General features: G+C 40.3%; 1 protein-coding gene across 1 annotated transcript in view; it reads left to right on the top strand.

The window, feature by feature from the left end:
- abcc8 (ATP-binding cassette, sub-family C (CFTR/MRP), member 8) overlaps positions 1-17,402 on the top strand; it is a 48,136-nt gene that overhangs the window by 16,328 nt on the left and 14,406 nt on the right. The window contains exons 10-20 of the mRNA XM_056417156.1: positions 719-853; positions 2,363-2,525; positions 3,428-3,468; positions 3,947-4,092; positions 8,231-8,345; positions 8,583-8,702; positions 9,809-9,881; positions 9,997-10,102; positions 14,207-14,239; positions 15,576-15,614; positions 16,011-16,109. Coding sequence (XP_056273131.1) covers positions 719-853; positions 2,363-2,525; positions 3,428-3,468; positions 3,947-4,092; positions 8,231-8,345; positions 8,583-8,702; positions 9,809-9,881; positions 9,997-10,102; positions 14,207-14,239; positions 15,576-15,614; positions 16,011-16,109 — 1,070 coding nt within the window. The remainder of the gene's footprint in view (positions 1-718; positions 854-2,362; positions 2,526-3,427; positions 3,469-3,946; positions 4,093-8,230; positions 8,346-8,582; positions 8,703-9,808; positions 9,882-9,996; positions 10,103-14,206; positions 14,240-15,575; positions 15,615-16,010; positions 16,110-17,402) is intronic.

The following is a 17,402-nucleotide window of genomic DNA, read 5'->3' as shown; positions in this document are numbered from 1 at the left end:
TTCACAACTATACAATACACTGCTCAATGCCATGGTTACAGACGGCCTGGAAGGCAACCACTGTCAACAATATGTTCGTTTTTTCCCCCCATTTTTTTCAAGGGAACTAAAATCGTATCCCGCTAGGTTTTCCCATCACACACTAAATCACACATGATCCCGTGACGGATGGAGGAGGTGGTGTGCAAGAGTGAAATGTCACATCCATCAACATCTTATTATGTGTGTCTTGGGGATTCCTTAACCTGGGATGTGCTCATTGTCATGCCAAAGACTGGGGGACAGGGGGAGAGAGAGAAAGGGAGTAGGGGGAGGGGAAGAGAGGGGGATGGGGAGAGAAAGAGATGCCATATGTGAAAGTTGAGGCTTCCATCAATATTTAATGTCAATCATTCTTAATTCATTCTTCAACTTACTGACTGATGCCGGCGTGAAGAGTTGTGTTTATGAAACACAGAGGTGTGTATACAAATGAGCAGCGTTCTAAACATGCATTTATTAAACAATGACGTCTCTTCAGAGGCTGTTTTAAAGCTTTATGTCTATATTCTTGCGTGTATGTTATTGTGCTCAAGGTCACATGGTGTTACATTTTCTTTAAATGGTCATTGAGGAGCTTTGTGCCACGGAAAACTGAGTATTTCTATATATTTTGTTCTCATTTCTCTCTCACTCTCTCTCTCCTATTTCTTTGTTTCTCTGTCTCTTCTACTCTCAGATTGTTGTGGGTGTGATCCTGCTCTACTACCTCTTGGGAATCAGTGCCTTGATTGGAGCGGCCGTCATCGCCGTGTTAGCTCCTGTACAATACTTTGTGGCCACCAAGCTGTCCCAGACACAAAAGAACACCCTGGTGAGGATTTCACAGCTTCTTCAACAGAGATGCAGCACTCTGTGATATTAGGATCTATTTGTAGCGACATGCCTGGCAGGCAGTTGAGTGGCCATTGCACCACTTTGGTCCAGACAGAAATATCTTAATAACTCTAGGATCCTCCTATTAATAATTTTATTGTCATTATCATTCGATGGTATCCACTGCTGCTGTTATTAGCAGTAGTAATAGTGTGTCTATTGTTATATCTGATATTATTGGTGCTACTACTGCTGTTCTACTCTCATTACGTGGAGGATTTCAGTCATATGTTGTAATTTCACTGTGTGGTTCATTCTTTACACATGACATCTAGTGAACTTCAAGAGATCCTTCCTCAGTTCCTCTTCCTCAGGTTCCTTCATGCTTTTTCAACGTTGAAGGAATACAGTATGTCATATTCTGGGCAGAGTGTAAAGCCCTCTAAGGCACATTTGTGATATTGGACTACACAAATAAAACTGAACTGAATTTTCTTCTTTTTTATTTGAGGAATGTTTTAACAATCCAGTGATCCCCGACTTTTCATTTAGTGCCACCGTGAGGTTCAGTGAAATCTCTATTAGATTGAATACCATTCAGTTTGCTGCAGACATACAAGGCCTTTATTAACTCTCCCCTGACTCTCCATCGAGAAGCGTCATCAGGTCAAAATGTTTGTCTTTGGTTTATTTGCAATGAGCATCCAGGCCTCACTGTTTTGTTATAATCTCTGTTACAATCAAGTGCACTTTATAAGCCTATTATCCCCGATGCATCATGGAGAAACTAAACGTGGGTGACTGTGGGTCAGTGGGTAGCAGGTCCGTCTTTCAATCAGGGGGTTGGAGGTTCAATCCCCGCCCTAGTCGATGTGTCCTTAAGCAAGACACTTAACCCTGAATCGCTCCCCTGTAGCTGCGTCTACGGTGTATGAATGTAACAGGATTGGAAGTCGCTTTGGATAAAAGCGTCAGCTAAATGACGTGTAATGCAATGTAAACGTAGTGACTAGTGTTGACAACAATATCTTCACATGTTGAATCGTAACGTGTGTCGGCTCTGAGCTGCAGCTCAAACTGAACTTTGCAAACAGAGTTGGTCAATACTGGCATGTCCACATCATCCTGGGTAATGAAGTATTGAATCATGACATGACATGCTTCTCTTCCCCAGATACACACACATGCACACACACACATACTTATGGACACCTCAAAACAATAATGTCCTTGGAGGAATTGGAGTTTATTTGAAGAAAAATATCATTTAAATCACACAAGATGTGTTTTTCTAACACCGGCCCCAAAGCAACTCTGTGATGGTCCTGTTTCCTCCATCGAGCCAGGCTCAATACCAGGGAAAACACTTGCTTCGATGGCTCAGGTGTTTGTGCTGTTATTGAACCCGGAGGCGTTGAGCTGATTACGCTCATACCGCCGTCTGGATCAACCTCTCGTTGTGTTGAATTATGGTCGCTTAATAAAAGCCTCCCTTCTACCCTTGCAGGAATACTCCAGTGAACGTCTGAAGAAGACCAACGAGCTGCTGCGCGGCATCAAGCTGCTGAAGCTGTACGCCTGGGAACACATCTTCTGTGCCAGCGTGGAGGAGAACAGGGGCAAAGAGCTCACCTGCCTGCGGGCCTTCGCTCTGTACTCGTCCATATCCAGTAAAGCACTTTGTTCCCTCGCCACACACACACACACACAACGATGCTTGCTTACATTTGAGCTTTATGAAATGGGTGGAAAAAAATTAATGTTTCTTCTTTAGAAAAATAAACATTCTCAGGGAGGCACAAGGCATTGCACTATTATTATAGTTCCACCTTTATTGAACCCCACGATTTACAGTCAATATCTATAATTTTGACACAAAAAAATAACTGGACATAAAGATAATTCATGTTTGAGGCATGGCTGACGTGGATTATTGTACTTCCCCTCATTCCCCTTTTATAGTAAGAAATCAGTGCACAGTTTGACCCTGCAATAGATATTTGTTTTGCGTATCCTCTTCCAGGTGAACAGGGGCTCCAGTCCAGACCGTAGAAAACTAAAACCAATGAGATAGAAGAGGAGCGAGAGATCATAATTTCCACCCCGACAAGAGAGAGAGAGAGAGAAGTGGAACAGAACCATTTTATGACAATAATGCAAAGCTGAGACTAATCTGTCACTGCAGTAACAACCTTGAATTTACTGTACAGTAGAACATAATGGGCGCAAAGGGGATGACGTGCAACAAATGTCCTTGGACAGGATGTTGTTTTTACCTAGAATACACAAGCAGATTGCTGAAAAATACACAAACGAGTTGTGTATTTGTGAGTCACTGTAGTTGGTTTAAAAAAAGCTGGTCAAGGATGTTGGATCCTATACGTCACCAAGTCATTGACAACATTTTAACAGAATATGTGTGAGTTGACAAATTACAAATCATTGCCTTTTTTGTGAGAATGTAGGGACATAATAGATTTTTTAAACGTTGTACATTGTTTATTTCCACCGGTGTTAAGTCTTGGACTAATCCTTCACACATCCTCCTGTTCGTTGTTCTTGTTTTCTTCAGTTTTCATGAATGCAGCTATTCCAATCGCAGCTGTGTTGACGGTGAGTTTCAATTTTACTCTATCATTCATTTGTGTTGACCCCCGCCCACCCCCCCACCCGTGTGAATGACAGAGCAGAAATAGTGTCCAGTGACATTTCACAGTGACACGGCGGGGGGGGGGGGGGGGGGGATTTGCTTGTATTTATAGAAGTCTTTCATGCTTGTAGAGTTGAGTGGTGAGAGATTTGAAAAGGCCGACAGATACCAAGTAGAGGGATGATCAAACACTACAGGCGTAGACAAGTGACTCTCTTTTGATTTTATCAGGCTCCTCAAACTTTACATTGGACAACTCAAGTTCAACAGCAACTTGATGCTCACAGCGAGAGAATAACATCTGTTTTTCTTTGCTGGGTTTTGACCTTGAACTGACCTCTAGTGTCCTATCAGCTAGTCGAGCAGTTCAAGGGTCTAAGTATCCAAATCCATGCTGCTGAGCCTAACCATAACCATGTGGTCCTTCCTCTCTTCCTGCAGACGTTTGTGGTTCATGTTCACATCTCCGAGGATGCTGATCTCTCCCCAGCTGTGGCCTTTGCCTCTCTGTCCCTCTTTCACATCCTGGTCACCCCCCTCTTCCTGCTGTCCAGCGTGGTGCGCTCCACCGTGAAGGCTCTGGTTAGGTGAGAAACTCAAATATAAGTTTCACAACGGAGAGCAACGTCAGATTTATCATCTTCTTGCAGTTTAGTTTTCTTCAGTAAGTTACCAAAAATACAGTTTCATAATCTCAAGATAAACTAGGAAATTTTATTAATTTGTGTTAGGAAATGTTTGAAAATAAAGAGTTGGTAACTGAGCGTTAAACAGCAACATCATTAGATTACATGTTCGACCCTCCCCTGCAGTCGTTATTGGATCAGCTTTTTTTCGGGTCATTTCTTTGTCTCTGGCACAATTAGAGAGGCAGCCGAGACATCTGTTGATTGGGCTGCTCCAGAGTTACAGATCCCTCCCCCATGTATTAATGGTGCTGCACAAGTCAATGACCCACCATGTGATGAAGATGATGTCATGACTCAGTGCTTTCTCATATTATTACAGACTTACAGTATGTCGTCCAATTAAGATCCGATTTATTAACCAGACAGGCAAACTGTACAAGATGTCTCGATTCACTTTAGGTAGAAAACAACAATAACTTTCAATAAAGTGAGAGAGATACGCAGTATTCATGATCTAAGTCAGTATGCTAAAATATGTCAAAATTAAAGTCATAGTATAGTATGCCAAAATATGTCAAAATAAAGGTCATAGTATAGTATGCCAAAATATGTCAAAATAAAAGTCATAGGATGCAAAATATGTCAAAATAAAAGTCATAGTATGCCAAAATAAAGGTCATAGTATGGCAAAATGTCAAAATAAAAGTCATAGTTTAGTATGCCAAAATAAGTCATAGTATAGTATGCCAAAATATGTCAAAATAAAAGTCATAGTTTAGTATGCCAAAATATGTCAAAAATAAAGGTCATAGTATAGTATGCCAAAATATGTCAAAATTAAAGGTCATAGTATAGTATGCCAAAATATGTCAAAATAAAAGTCATAGTTTAGTATGCCAAAATATGTCAAAATAAAGGTCATAGTATAGTATGCCAAAATATGTCAAAATAAAGGTCATAGTATAGTATGTCAAAATATGTCAAAATAAAAGTCATAGGATGCAAAATATGTCAAAAATAAAGGTCATAGTATAGTATGCCAAAATATGTCAAAATAAAGGTCATAGTATAGTATGCCAAAATATGTCAAAATAAAAGTCATAGGATGCAAAATATGTCAAAATAAAGGTCATAGTATAGTATGCCAAAATATGTCAAAATAAAGGTCATAGTATAGTATGCCAAAATATGTCAAAATAAAAGTCATAGGATGCAAAATATGTCAAAATAAAAGTCATAGTATGCCAAAATAAAGGTCATAGTATGGCAAAATGTCAAAATAAAAGTCATAGTTTAGTATGCCAAAATAAGTCATAGTATAGTATGCCAAAATATGTCAAAATAAAAGTCATAGTTTAGTATGCCAAAATATGTCAAAAATAAAGGTCATAGTATCGTATGCCAAAATATGTCAAAATTAAAGTCGTATGCCAAAATATAGGTCATAGTATGCCAAAATATGTCAAAAATAAAGGTCATAGTATAGTATGCCAAAATAAGTCATAGTTTAGTATGCCAAAATAAAGATCATAGTATGCCAAAATATAGGTCATAGTATAGTATGACAAAAATAAAGGTCATAGTATAGTATGCCAAAATAAAAGTCATAGTATGCCAAAATATGTAAAAATATAGGTCATAGTATGCCAAAATATGTCAAAATAAAAGTCATAGTTTAGTATGCCAAAAATAAAGGTCATAGTATAGTATGCCAAAATATGTCAAAATAAAGGTCATCGTATAGTATGCCAAAATATGTCAAAATAATAGTCATAGTATGCCAAAAATAAAGGTCATAGTATAGTATGCCAAAATAAAGGTCATAGTTTAGTATGCCAAAATATGTCAAAAATAAAGGTCATAGTATAGTATGCCAAAATATGTCAAAATTAAAGTCATAGTATGCCAAAATATGTCAAAATATAGGTCATAGTATAGTATGCCAAAATATGGCAAAATAAAAGTCATAGTTTAGTATGCCAAAATATGTCAAAAATAAAGGTCATAGTATCGTATGCCAAAATATGTCAAAATAATAGTCATAGTATGCCAAAAATAAAGGTCATAGTATAGTATGCCAAAATATGTAAAAATAAGTCATAGTATAGTATGCCAAAATAAAAGTCATAGTATGCCAAAATATGTCTAAATAAAAGTCATAGTATAGTATGCTAAAATGTCAAAATTAAAGTCATAGTATAGTATGCCAAAATATGTCAAAATAAAAGTCAGTATAGTCTGCTAAAATGTCAAAAATATTGGTCATAGTAAAGTATGCCAAAATATGTAAAAATAAAAGTCATAGTATGCCAAAATAAAGGTCATAGTATCTAAGATAAGCTCTCGCCGCTCTTAAAGGTTGGGTGTTCAGAAGAAACAACACGTGTTCTATGTATTGTACTATGTGTCACGACGGGATTAGGGTGGACCCAAATGCACGACTCAGGAGACAGATAATTCAAGTAAAGCTTCTTTACTGAAAGTGTCGTCAAGATCGGAACAGACAGAACAATCAAACTATGGAACGCTCGAGGGCTTGGTCGGAAAATCACAAGACAATCTGGCAGAGGACAAGTGGAAGTGAGGGAGCTAAATAGTGAGGGACTAATGAGGGGATGGGCTGCAGGTGAGAAGGGCGTGAGGACCAGGTGAAGGGAATGAGGGACTAACGAGGGAGTGATCAGAGGCAAGTGAGGGGAGTTGGACTGACGAGATGGGAAGCAGGATCTGGAATGATATGATCGTTAGTGACAGGATGAAAACAACTACTACAAAAAGGAAGGCGTGGAGCTAAACTGTTACACTATGAGATGATTATAAGATAAGATATAACATTTCACCTGAGCTATTCGAGTATACGTGTGCAAATAAATGTCGGTCTTCACTTCCCATAAATACAATATGTAGACGGTGAAATGAGCCACGATAACATATTATTTCAGCAGGCAGTCAAAGACAATATAAGACGGGCAATAAAAGATATTTTGAGAAAGTGTGAATCAACGCAACCACAAGAACTGTCCAACACAAGTGTTATGCGGCTTGCGGTAGCAGAATGTGAGATAACACAGAGCTACTCCTTTAAGCACACACACTCACACATGTGCACACACTCGAGTAATCGCATGACTCTCCTAGTGGAGATAATGATGAATTTACTGTCCTCTACGGATGTAAAGTAAACAAGCTGAACTGTATGTATTGAACATGATCACAGGGGGAGATACGACTGCCATTACACATTTTCTGAATGAGCCTTCGTGAGGTCAGAGGCCAGTGTCAGCAATTTATTTTAACTGCGGTGGCTTTTCTTTTCTAGATGTGTGAGCTGCTTGAGATCCTTTGAGATGTCTATTTGTGGCTTTGTGATCTGACACCAGGAATAAAACAAATTAAAAAATACAGTTTAGATCCAGTTTATCTTTACACCTGTACATAAGAAGATTTCTCTTTGCAGAGAGAAAAGCTAACATGGAGAATGCAGTCATTGCGCAACCTTAAATACGTTTCATTAAATTTCATTTTTTAAGTTAAAATTTGGTGCTGAATAAGACATGAGTTAATCTTCCTTTTCCAAGCGTCATTCTCATTTCATCTTGCCGTGGGTGACACTTCACCCGTGGGTGTTGCTGCTGCAGTCTATAGGTGCACTGTGGCATGTCACCTGTACGTCTCTACGTACTGAATGTCTTCATCTATGTGACGCATGGATACAAAGATGAGTTAACTGACGGAAACGAGCAGTGTCAGATCTGACATTTAGCAGAGCTTTAGATTGGCCTTAATCAGGGAAGCATTTGTTCTCCAGGTAGAAGACATGTGATTCAACCCAGAGATGTCGAGATGTGTGTGTGTGTGTGTGTGTGTGTGTGTGTGTGTGTGTGACAAGGAGAGAGAGAATGAATGCTTGTGGGTCGTGAACCTCTTTCCATTATCTTTCCAATGAGTTCATTCAAAGTCTATGTTGCTCGTGCCTGTCCGCTATACGTGTTCGATCCAGTACGACTCCTCCTTCAGTATGTTCTGAACATATTCTGCAGATGAATTTCATTTAAAGAAAGAGTGGTGACTTTGTTTCTCCCTGTTTATTCTGCAGTGTTCAGAAGCTCAGCGAGTTCTTCTCAAGTGATGAGATCGGAGACGAACAAGAGCCCAGAGTGATGTTAACCTCTGGCTCCAACAACCACAACCAAAACAGATACCAGGCCGTGGTAGGTACACGAACACGCATTGATTTTGGGAATCGAGGTGTGTTTCTGATGCGTGTCTCCCCCCACGCTGTCTCACTTTGCTGTGAATGTTGTTTTCCTCCTCCACCATATTGTCTTCCTATTGATATCACCATGCACCTCCTTCTCCTTTGTGTCTGATGTTACTCCACCCTCCTCCAGTCATCCTCTAAACCTCTCCCTTGATCCTCCTCCTCCTCTTTGTCCCGACACCTCCAGCCCTTGAAGGTGGTGAACAGGAAGCGGCCCCTGAGGGACGACTGGAAAAACTACAGCTCCCCAGGGGGCCTTGAGGGGGACGGAGGCTACCAGGATGTGGACCAAGACATCTGCATCAAGGTGAGACAGACGGACAGTGTGTCATCGTCCTCCACCAGATGGCACCCGCTCTGAAACAAGGTGCCATGTTCCTCCAAGTCGATGCCGCCGTTAGAGTGGCCTTTACATTTCAGAACATTTAAACCTTCAGAAATAAAAAAAATGGGAGCAGATTATTCTATCCAGGTTTTGTTACGACCTTAAGATATTTCTTTCTACGAGGGAAAACAGAAAACAATCTGTAAATTGTGTTTTGCGGTGATCCTGTGATGTTGTCCACCCTCTGCTTGTTTTAAATAATCCAAAAGAAGTTATAGATTGAAAGTGTCTTTGAAATCAAAAGCTAGCCTAAAAACCGTAGAGACGGAAGAACGGAGAGTCAACGCCGGTCAGCCTGTGTCGGTAAATAGTGATGCTAAATTGGGTAATTAAGAATATTGAAAAATTAATTCAAACCAATTAATTGTTTTCCGGCATTTAAAGACAGCAAATTAAAACCATATATAATATAGTCATGGGTCTGATGTGCACATTTAACAAATAAATATACTTGAAATATTGTTAATTGATTTAAATATAAAGAGATAGGTCACACGATCAGCATACTCCAAAACAGATAGCATCATTTGGTTGACAAGTTAAGAGAAGAAAACGTGTTGGACTTTGGAAGAAAGCCCAGACCTTGGTTTACATCTACGAAGCGTTCTAGACATACAGATACTGCCTTCTTTACCATACTGGATATAAATCACATCCAAAACATTGTCAGTCAGGAGTCTGAACCTCAAACACAATATTTTGGACACTAAAGCCACATTTTGACAAAACTTGAAATATTGTGTCTAATTTCTAAAGTTAAACAAATGCACAGATGTGCACTATTGGCTTGTGTTATCATATCCAGGATGCTGTTAATTGGAGTTTCATACAAAACTATCTCTAGATGTGAAACCTGTTAAACTGCTATATTAATTTTCTGTATGTAAAGTGAATGTCTCCTGCATTAATGAAATGTACCTCTTATTGCCTCACTCAGCATCATTTCAGATGCATGGCATGTTCACTGTTGGTTTGCTGAGTTAATCTGAGCTTGACATCTGGATGAGTCCGTGCTTTGCTCTCCTCAGATAACTAGCGGTTACTTCACCTGGACCGATGGACCACCAACACTTTCTAATGTGGACATCAAGATTCCTTTCGGTGAGTGTCTGGCAGTGTGATGTACAACCTGCCTCCTTAATTCCTCTCCTTACTTGTTTATGTCGTGTCCATCTGTTCCTTAGCTGTTTACTTTATTGCCTCTCAAACCTCTCAGGCAAGCTGACGATGATTGTGGGCCAGGTGGGTTGCGGGAAGTCGTCCCTGTTGCTGGCAGCACTGGGAGAAATGCAGCGAGTCTCCGGAGCAGTCTCCTGGAACAGGTCGGTTACAAGTTCACTGTTCAAGCCTGTGTCCATCAAATCACATACTTTGGTTAAAAAGTTTCAATCACTTTTAGGTTTGAAGGATTCAGTTGAGATGATTGATAAAAACCACGTCGTCTGTGAACATACCATCCTTAATCATAACGTTTCTAGACGGATGCAGGACCGTCATGCTCGTCATTGTTCGTCCCGATTACCCGATATTCATTGTGATTATGTGTTTACCAGGTCTAAATTAAATTAAGTTGTTTAAAGGGTCTTCTTTAATAAATAAAGTTAGGTCTCAAAATAGTCAAACCAATAGATCAACCACCTCCACATAAATGTAATTAGAAAGCAATAATGTGTCCTCAGGGAAATCCATGAACTGTTTGGTACACAGTTCATTCTTTTAATGAAATTCAATCCATGGTGAAAGGTTAATTTAAAGGTAATTGCTTCTCATAGAGACCCGGACCCCTCCGGTCGATATCATCTCCATGTTTTATTCCTCATTGTCGAAATTAAACTCTAACTTTTCAAAACCTCTGGTAATTGGTCACTCAGGAAGCTTTAAATCATGCTTTGTGTTGCAGCAATAAATTATATTACCTTGTCAAAGCAACGCAATTATCATTACAATTAGATCTCTTACTATGACAAGTAATTATAACATAAATGGATTTGTAGGTCAGTGAAATAGAGCTGATATTTCAGCTTGTATGGCTGTGAGAGAGTTTAGAGGACCGTGAGGATGCTTTCATGCACCACTGACTCTAAATTAGTCAAAAGCAGATGTTGAAACCTCCCAACAAACTCACTGTGGCTGCCGGCTAGAAACACTTTGAAACAGACGACACCCACACACCACCACGCTGACTATTGCCTCTCATCTCCTGTAAAACATTAAACAACTCTTTTGGAGCTCACATTTCTATCGAGGTTGAATGTTCTCATCGTAATTGACTTTGGACAAAAGTGTATTATATTCTTAAAGGTCACTGACAGTTTTTTTTCTCTATCCAGCATCTTTCTTTAGCTCAGTTGATAAGAAATGTTCATATGTATGGACACTAGTTTACTACATTTCATTTTTTTAATTAATCATTATATTATATTTTATTAATATTAATAGCATTGACTTGGACATAATTAGTGTCAATAAAAAATAAAAAAAGATTAAATTGAATGCAGTTAAACTGCCTTTGCCACGTTGTGTGACTTAGCATGGTAGCTTAGCTCACTACAATGTCCAAGTAGCTTGTCCCATTCAGGTGGTCACTGAATAAGGCCCAAAGCTAAAGAAAAACTTTACCGATATACAGGTTCCCAAAATCAAGAATAAACCTCCATGCTCAAAGGAGTATATTTGTTCGTATAAATCTTGCTGTTGGTTGTGGATAGCCAGTCTCAGCAGAGTAGAACCCAGTTGATCACGTTTGAAATAGCTCAGCAGAAACTGAATACTCATATCCCACCCAATGCATTCTGGGAGCCATTACTCTAACTCCTGCAAGGATAGTGCCGCTGTCAACAGAGTTCTCTTGGTTGTCACATTGTAGTGGCCATCACACTTTCCCTCACACAGAACCTCCTTCTGTCCAGATGCCAGCGGTGCCTCTCTGTGATATCACATTGTATATCCTGCCAGGCGCCAAGCCCTCTCCGTTACCGGGGAGAAACGACTCATTTAGATTTTGCAGAACTTTTCTGAAGCATTCAGACAGATTAAGAAGAGTTGGTCCTTATGTGTCAACCATGTTTGTTGTTGTTATTTACGTGTTTTGTTTCTATCGGGAACATTTTTTAGGAGGGTAAAGCTTCGGACAAAACCCAGCAGATACAAACCGCTGAGATAAGAAATGCTCATAAAGCAGAAGGCGATACGAAGATCAATAAGTGCAGCTAGTGCCTGACAGGAATAAACTGATCAGAAGGATGAGTGTGCACACTTTTCAGATTCATGAACATCGCCTCATTGACTCGTCTGACAATGACTGATGGCTCAGAGAGTCAACTGTAACTGATCAGCGGAGGGCGTTCATGTCTTCAGTGATTCGTCTGAGCTCACCAAGCTCCATGTGTTCATGCAATCAAGTAACTAGAACTATCTTAGTTACGTGACACGTATCTCGTGATCTTCCTCTGGAATCGTGCCCAGATTTCATGCATTTCCATTTGTCCATGTCTTCTTATCCAACGTGTCTGATACGTCAAAATGTACTTTCTATGGAAACGGTTAACAAAAATATCTCACCTCAAAGTCAACTGCTGGTTTCTAGATCAAGAATACACTTTCAATCACAAACCTGTTAAAAGGTTATTTTCGTTCACCTTTCGTTGCAGTGTCACTTTTCTTCTTTACTTTACGGCATTATGTAACTTTGTAAAGAGGAACAATCGACACGATAACACGGCAGTACAACATCATCAGGAACGAGTCGTGTCTCCACTCGCTGTGTTAATCGCTTGCTTTTGAACCACTCTGATTCATTTTGGAGGAAATGAAACCTGTGAGGCGGTCAAATACAGGTCAAGCTGGGCGCTATCTTTTCTTTTCCATTTGCAACCTTTAATGTCCATTGCGGGGCCCCCATTCCTCACCCACCTGCTCCCATCACCACTCTGCACTCCCACTCTAAATATGGCACAGAGCAGGGAGCCTCTGGGCCTTCTCTATCGCTGAAGTGGATGACTATTTGCGGCCTGACCTCAGTATCCGGTTAAAGCAGTGCAGGTTGGGTACCTTGTTTGCAGTTTGGTCCACAGTCTCCAAACTGGGCAGCACAGACAGCTGTACAGCGAGGTTGTGACGCCAAACTTTGCTTGCTGAAGTATTAAACTGCACCACATCAACTGGCTGAGCCCAAAATACAATGTGAAACCAGCACTGACCTCTTTATATTGTTTGTAGCTGTGTTTCAGCTGTTGAGCTAAAAAAACAAGAAACAACCTTAATCAAGAGAGTATCATAGGGCAGTAATCATCAGGCGTGGTCATCACAATGAACATGCACCATCATTACCGACGTACGGTTTTAAATAGACGTTTTAGTTGATGAAGATAGAAACTGTGGGAAGTTCCTCACCCTGACTTTGATGATAAGAAAGAGTTGAAGGAACGTTGAGGTGCTGATTCGTATGAGGGGGAAATAGTCCTCAGGACTTCAGGCCGAGATGTTGTTGGCGTGATGCTCATGTGTTCACCCTCTGCCCTCCATCAGGCTGCAGGGTCCTTAAGGTTCATTAGGTGTTGAGGTCCTTTTCTCAAGGGGTACTTGCATTCTTCTTTGTGTTTTGCTAATCACTTGTGTTCCTTTTTATTTTAATGGATTTTTCCCATCCACAACAACGAAGCTGGTTTTGTTTTCACTCGGTGGTCCTGGCCGCCCGGCTGAAGAAGCAGCTCTGAGTTCTTTAATAGTTTATTTTTCTGTGGGCAGATTTTGTCACCACCACAAAGCTTCACAGCTGTGTAATAGAGACTAAAGTCGATCGCAGGAAGTAGGGTAGGAACTTCACGCCTATGGCCGGTTTTGGCATCTCTAGTTAAAAAAGAAAGAAAGTAGAAGACAATTAGAAAAAAATAAAGAAAAACGATGAAGAAATGATAAAAGTCAAATAGATTTAGAGCTAAATACAAAAATGTGCATTATGTTTTAATGTAACATTAAAATAATAGTCTTTAGTTCAGTTTAACACCTCCTGTTTAGAGTTCATGACACCATTCACTCGAGTGTTTTTGTATACATTCATACAGTATTGTTTACATGTATGTTTGTGGCATGCTAGAGCTTCTTAAATATCCGTCACGAGTTCTCCTCCTAACAGCCGTGATCTTCAAGCTGCTTCAGTTTACTGGTGTAAATTAAGAGAGTCGGCTTCCCTGGACCAGAGAGGTGTCAACTTGGGAAACCTAAAAATACACCGCAGGATCTGCTGAGCATGTGCAAAGCTCCAACCATATTTTAATGAGTTTAGAAGTTTCAAGCCTAAATGTGAATGGTTGTCTGTGTGTGTGTTGTGTGTGTGTGTGTGTATACTGTATTTATGTACAGTTTGTACAAATGCAGTATTGTTACATACACTTCCATTAAGTAAGTCCCACCTTTATTTGTTGCAGCCTGCCAACCCTGGAGTCTGAGGAAGATGAGAGGTAGGTTGGAGAAAAGTGAAAAGAAATACATTCAGTGCCATTGTGTGTTTTTTAAATGTGTATTATGTCTTAAAAGATCATTTCAAACCTGTATGAACATCTAAGGACAGAAGTCAGTATGAGTCAAATACATGTTATATACTATATATTATAACATTGTCAACCTGGATTGCAGGAACATTTTCCAAGTGCAAACCAGTGCACAGTGTGTGATGACAGGAGGGACATTTAGTTCAGCTGCTGCACATAAACAATAATAGACTGGACACAAATGTCTATTTAAAAACAAAAATCTCTGTTGACAGTTCAGAATTATCACTGTTTTAGATCTATGTGTAGCACAACTGGTCATGCCTTTTTTTTTCACTCTTACTTGACACAAACACACACACACACACACACTGAGGCATCCATGTTGACCTACATTTGGCTGCAGTATTTCAACTGATCATTTGACAGCTTGTGTTTTACGTCTCGCTCTGTGTGTATTGATAGCATTATATTTTAAGTTTGGGATTTGTCTGGTGAACGACGGAAGAGGACAACATATATGTGTGTGTTTAAATAGTGCGGTACAGTGATCGAGACCATTTCAGTGTACAGGTGAACAAAACACTCATCAATTTAAGACTAATTTAATGTTCTTTACTATTGTGTAAGCACACTTTTAGTCAACGGGGCTCTGGACTAATCAAATCAATAATATGGTTTAAGATGGCCTCAGCTGTTCCTTAGATTACAAACCACATGGTTCAAAAAGTCTGTTACTGGTTGTTTGATAAGTTTGGTAAGTAAAAAAAAAAAGAAGCAATACATTGCTTGTGCTGGACTCCTTCTGTTCTCATCTCTCAAGCTCGCTGCCTTCGCAGCTTGCAGAGATGAACTGGAAACCAGCGAACAGCCACAAGCATCACGTCAGCCACGGACTAATCTCAGCATGAGGAATCGGATCCTCTCAATGCGTCAGAGTCCTCATGCGTTTATGTGGATTTGCATTTCAGCAAATTACCGGAATAAAACAAATCGTAAAGGGGTGGCGGCGTTATTTTTAGGGAGGATACGATCACAGCTAATGATAGATGGGTTCATATAGGGCAGTTGATGGCCTGTTAGTGTTTGGCCTGCTGAGCAATTATTGCCATAGTGAGGGAAGAATATATGGGTTAGAGTGTGTATGTGTGTGTGTGTGTGAGTGTGTAATTGTGTGTGTTTGTTTGTTATCTGTTAATCATTTCATGAATGAGTCAATAATCTGTTTATTTTAGAGGGAACAGTATTTCCTATGTAATGTTTTGTGTGTGTGTGTGTGTGTGTGTGTGTGTTTCTTTCTCTGCAGTCCCACTGACAGAGATGCAGCAGGTGACGGAGAAATCAGGTGAGTTTTGACAAATGCTCCACACCAGACGGTCTCCATGGAGACGCATTACAATGACCAGCCGAGTAGAAAAGCAATCCTCGAGTCGTGCTCATCTAGAAACCCACTGACAATAAAAGAGAAACAGATATTCCCTCTTTATCCCAGCGACCCTAAGCTGCATATTGACCTCCCAAACACACCGCAGTCTAAATATAATGATATCTGGACCAGTTCTTTATGGACTGGAGTTGTTATGAAAGCTTCGGAGGCTTTGGAGACCCTCTGGTCCAGAGGTTGAGCAGTTTGTTAAACATGGTCTGAAACTAAAAAAATGAATAAGAAGTCGAATGTGAACATGAAGAACAGATTATTGATTGTTCAACTCTTTTGCATGTGTTTCAAAACCGCCGGTAGGAAGAGAGGTGCTGTGGCCTACGCTGCCCAGAAGCCCTGGCTGTTGAATGCGACACTGGTGGAGAACATCACCTTTGAGATGCCCATGATCAAACCGAGGTAAGACCTCACGCCTGCACCCGACCAGCGGCTTAAAAGATGCTGCGATGAAGGTTATACCGCTTTAAACTCTGCTGAGCTGCTTCACCGGTATGTAGAAGAGAATATTTTGCACAGAAATGTTTTTTTTGGCCACAAAAATATCGAGCTGACCAGCGAGAGGCCGGGAGGACCCACCTCCTGAACCCACTGAAGGGGGGTAGCCATGGCCTACACTTGCAGGGGTCAAAAGACAAGCAGTAAACTCCCTGCACACCACATTCAAGGAGAAAGGGAACATGCTTGCCCAAAGGAGGTTCAAGTGCAGCACAACCTCAACCCAGAGTCTAGTTAGAACAATATTCATCAAAGGCCCCTAGCAGATCCAAATAGGATTTCTGTAAACCCAGAGCCCACAAGGGCACAGCAACCAGAAATACATTTCATCAAATGAGTGAGATGAAGTGTAGAAAGAGCAGCAAACAGAAGGACAGTTCTATTCTTTATATGTTATCTTGGTGTACTGGATAAACTGGTCAACTTGAGTGTCGCAGTTTGTTGTTTGTCAAGATTGCGTTCCAACATCCTCATTTCAAAGCAAACTCTAGTTTAATCGTTTTAGTTTTACTGAAATGGTTTGTTTGTGGACGAGCTCCACACTGAACTACTTTGACAGAGTAGTTATAAGAGAGTAATTACTGTGTTGTCAGATCAAGCTGTGAGGCCAAATGAGAGTCGATAACCTCCCCGCTCCCTGAGGCCAATGTGGTAATTGAACTTGTTGATGCCTGATTAAGTCAACACTTTGGGTCCAGTGAAAAAAAAAAAAAGTTCCTTCACAAATAACCTGATTTGACATGGAGCCAGGATTTCTCTTTTTTCGTTGAGTTGACTAGTTTAACTCTCTCCTGGCTCAGTCACACATCCTCCTCTCGCCTCCGTGAGCACAATCAAAAACACACACATTCTCTTTTAATGACCTATACTCTAACGCAATCACTCACCCTGACAATTTTCATCCTCACTACAAATGGTCTTTCCGAAAGGCCAGTTGCTCGGATTTATGGTTCTCGGCTCTCTTTGAGTCTAATGGACTGTTTTCATAAAATTCACCTAATGGACCGCTTTGCTTTGTTACCGTGGAGACCTGCGCTGCCTCTCCTCGCTGTCTCCTTTGTCTTCCTTTTCACACATCTCTTCCTCACGGTCCTCCCCTGTTCCTTTCTGCTGTCCGTTTATTTGATGTGATGATTAAGAGAAGCTGTGGGATTTTAAAAACAAAGATGCTGTGGGTTTAAAGCTGTATTAATATGC

Source organism: Pseudoliparis swirei, chromosome 6 (genome assembly GCF_029220125.1).
Source record: "Pseudoliparis swirei isolate HS2019 ecotype Mariana Trench chromosome 6, NWPU_hadal_v1, whole genome shotgun sequence".
NCBI classification, from domain to species: domain Eukaryota; kingdom Metazoa; phylum Chordata; class Actinopteri; order Perciformes; family Liparidae; genus Pseudoliparis; species Pseudoliparis swirei.
The sequence above is the reverse complement of the archived record's forward strand: the minus strand, read 5'-3'. Positions and strand labels throughout refer to the sequence as shown.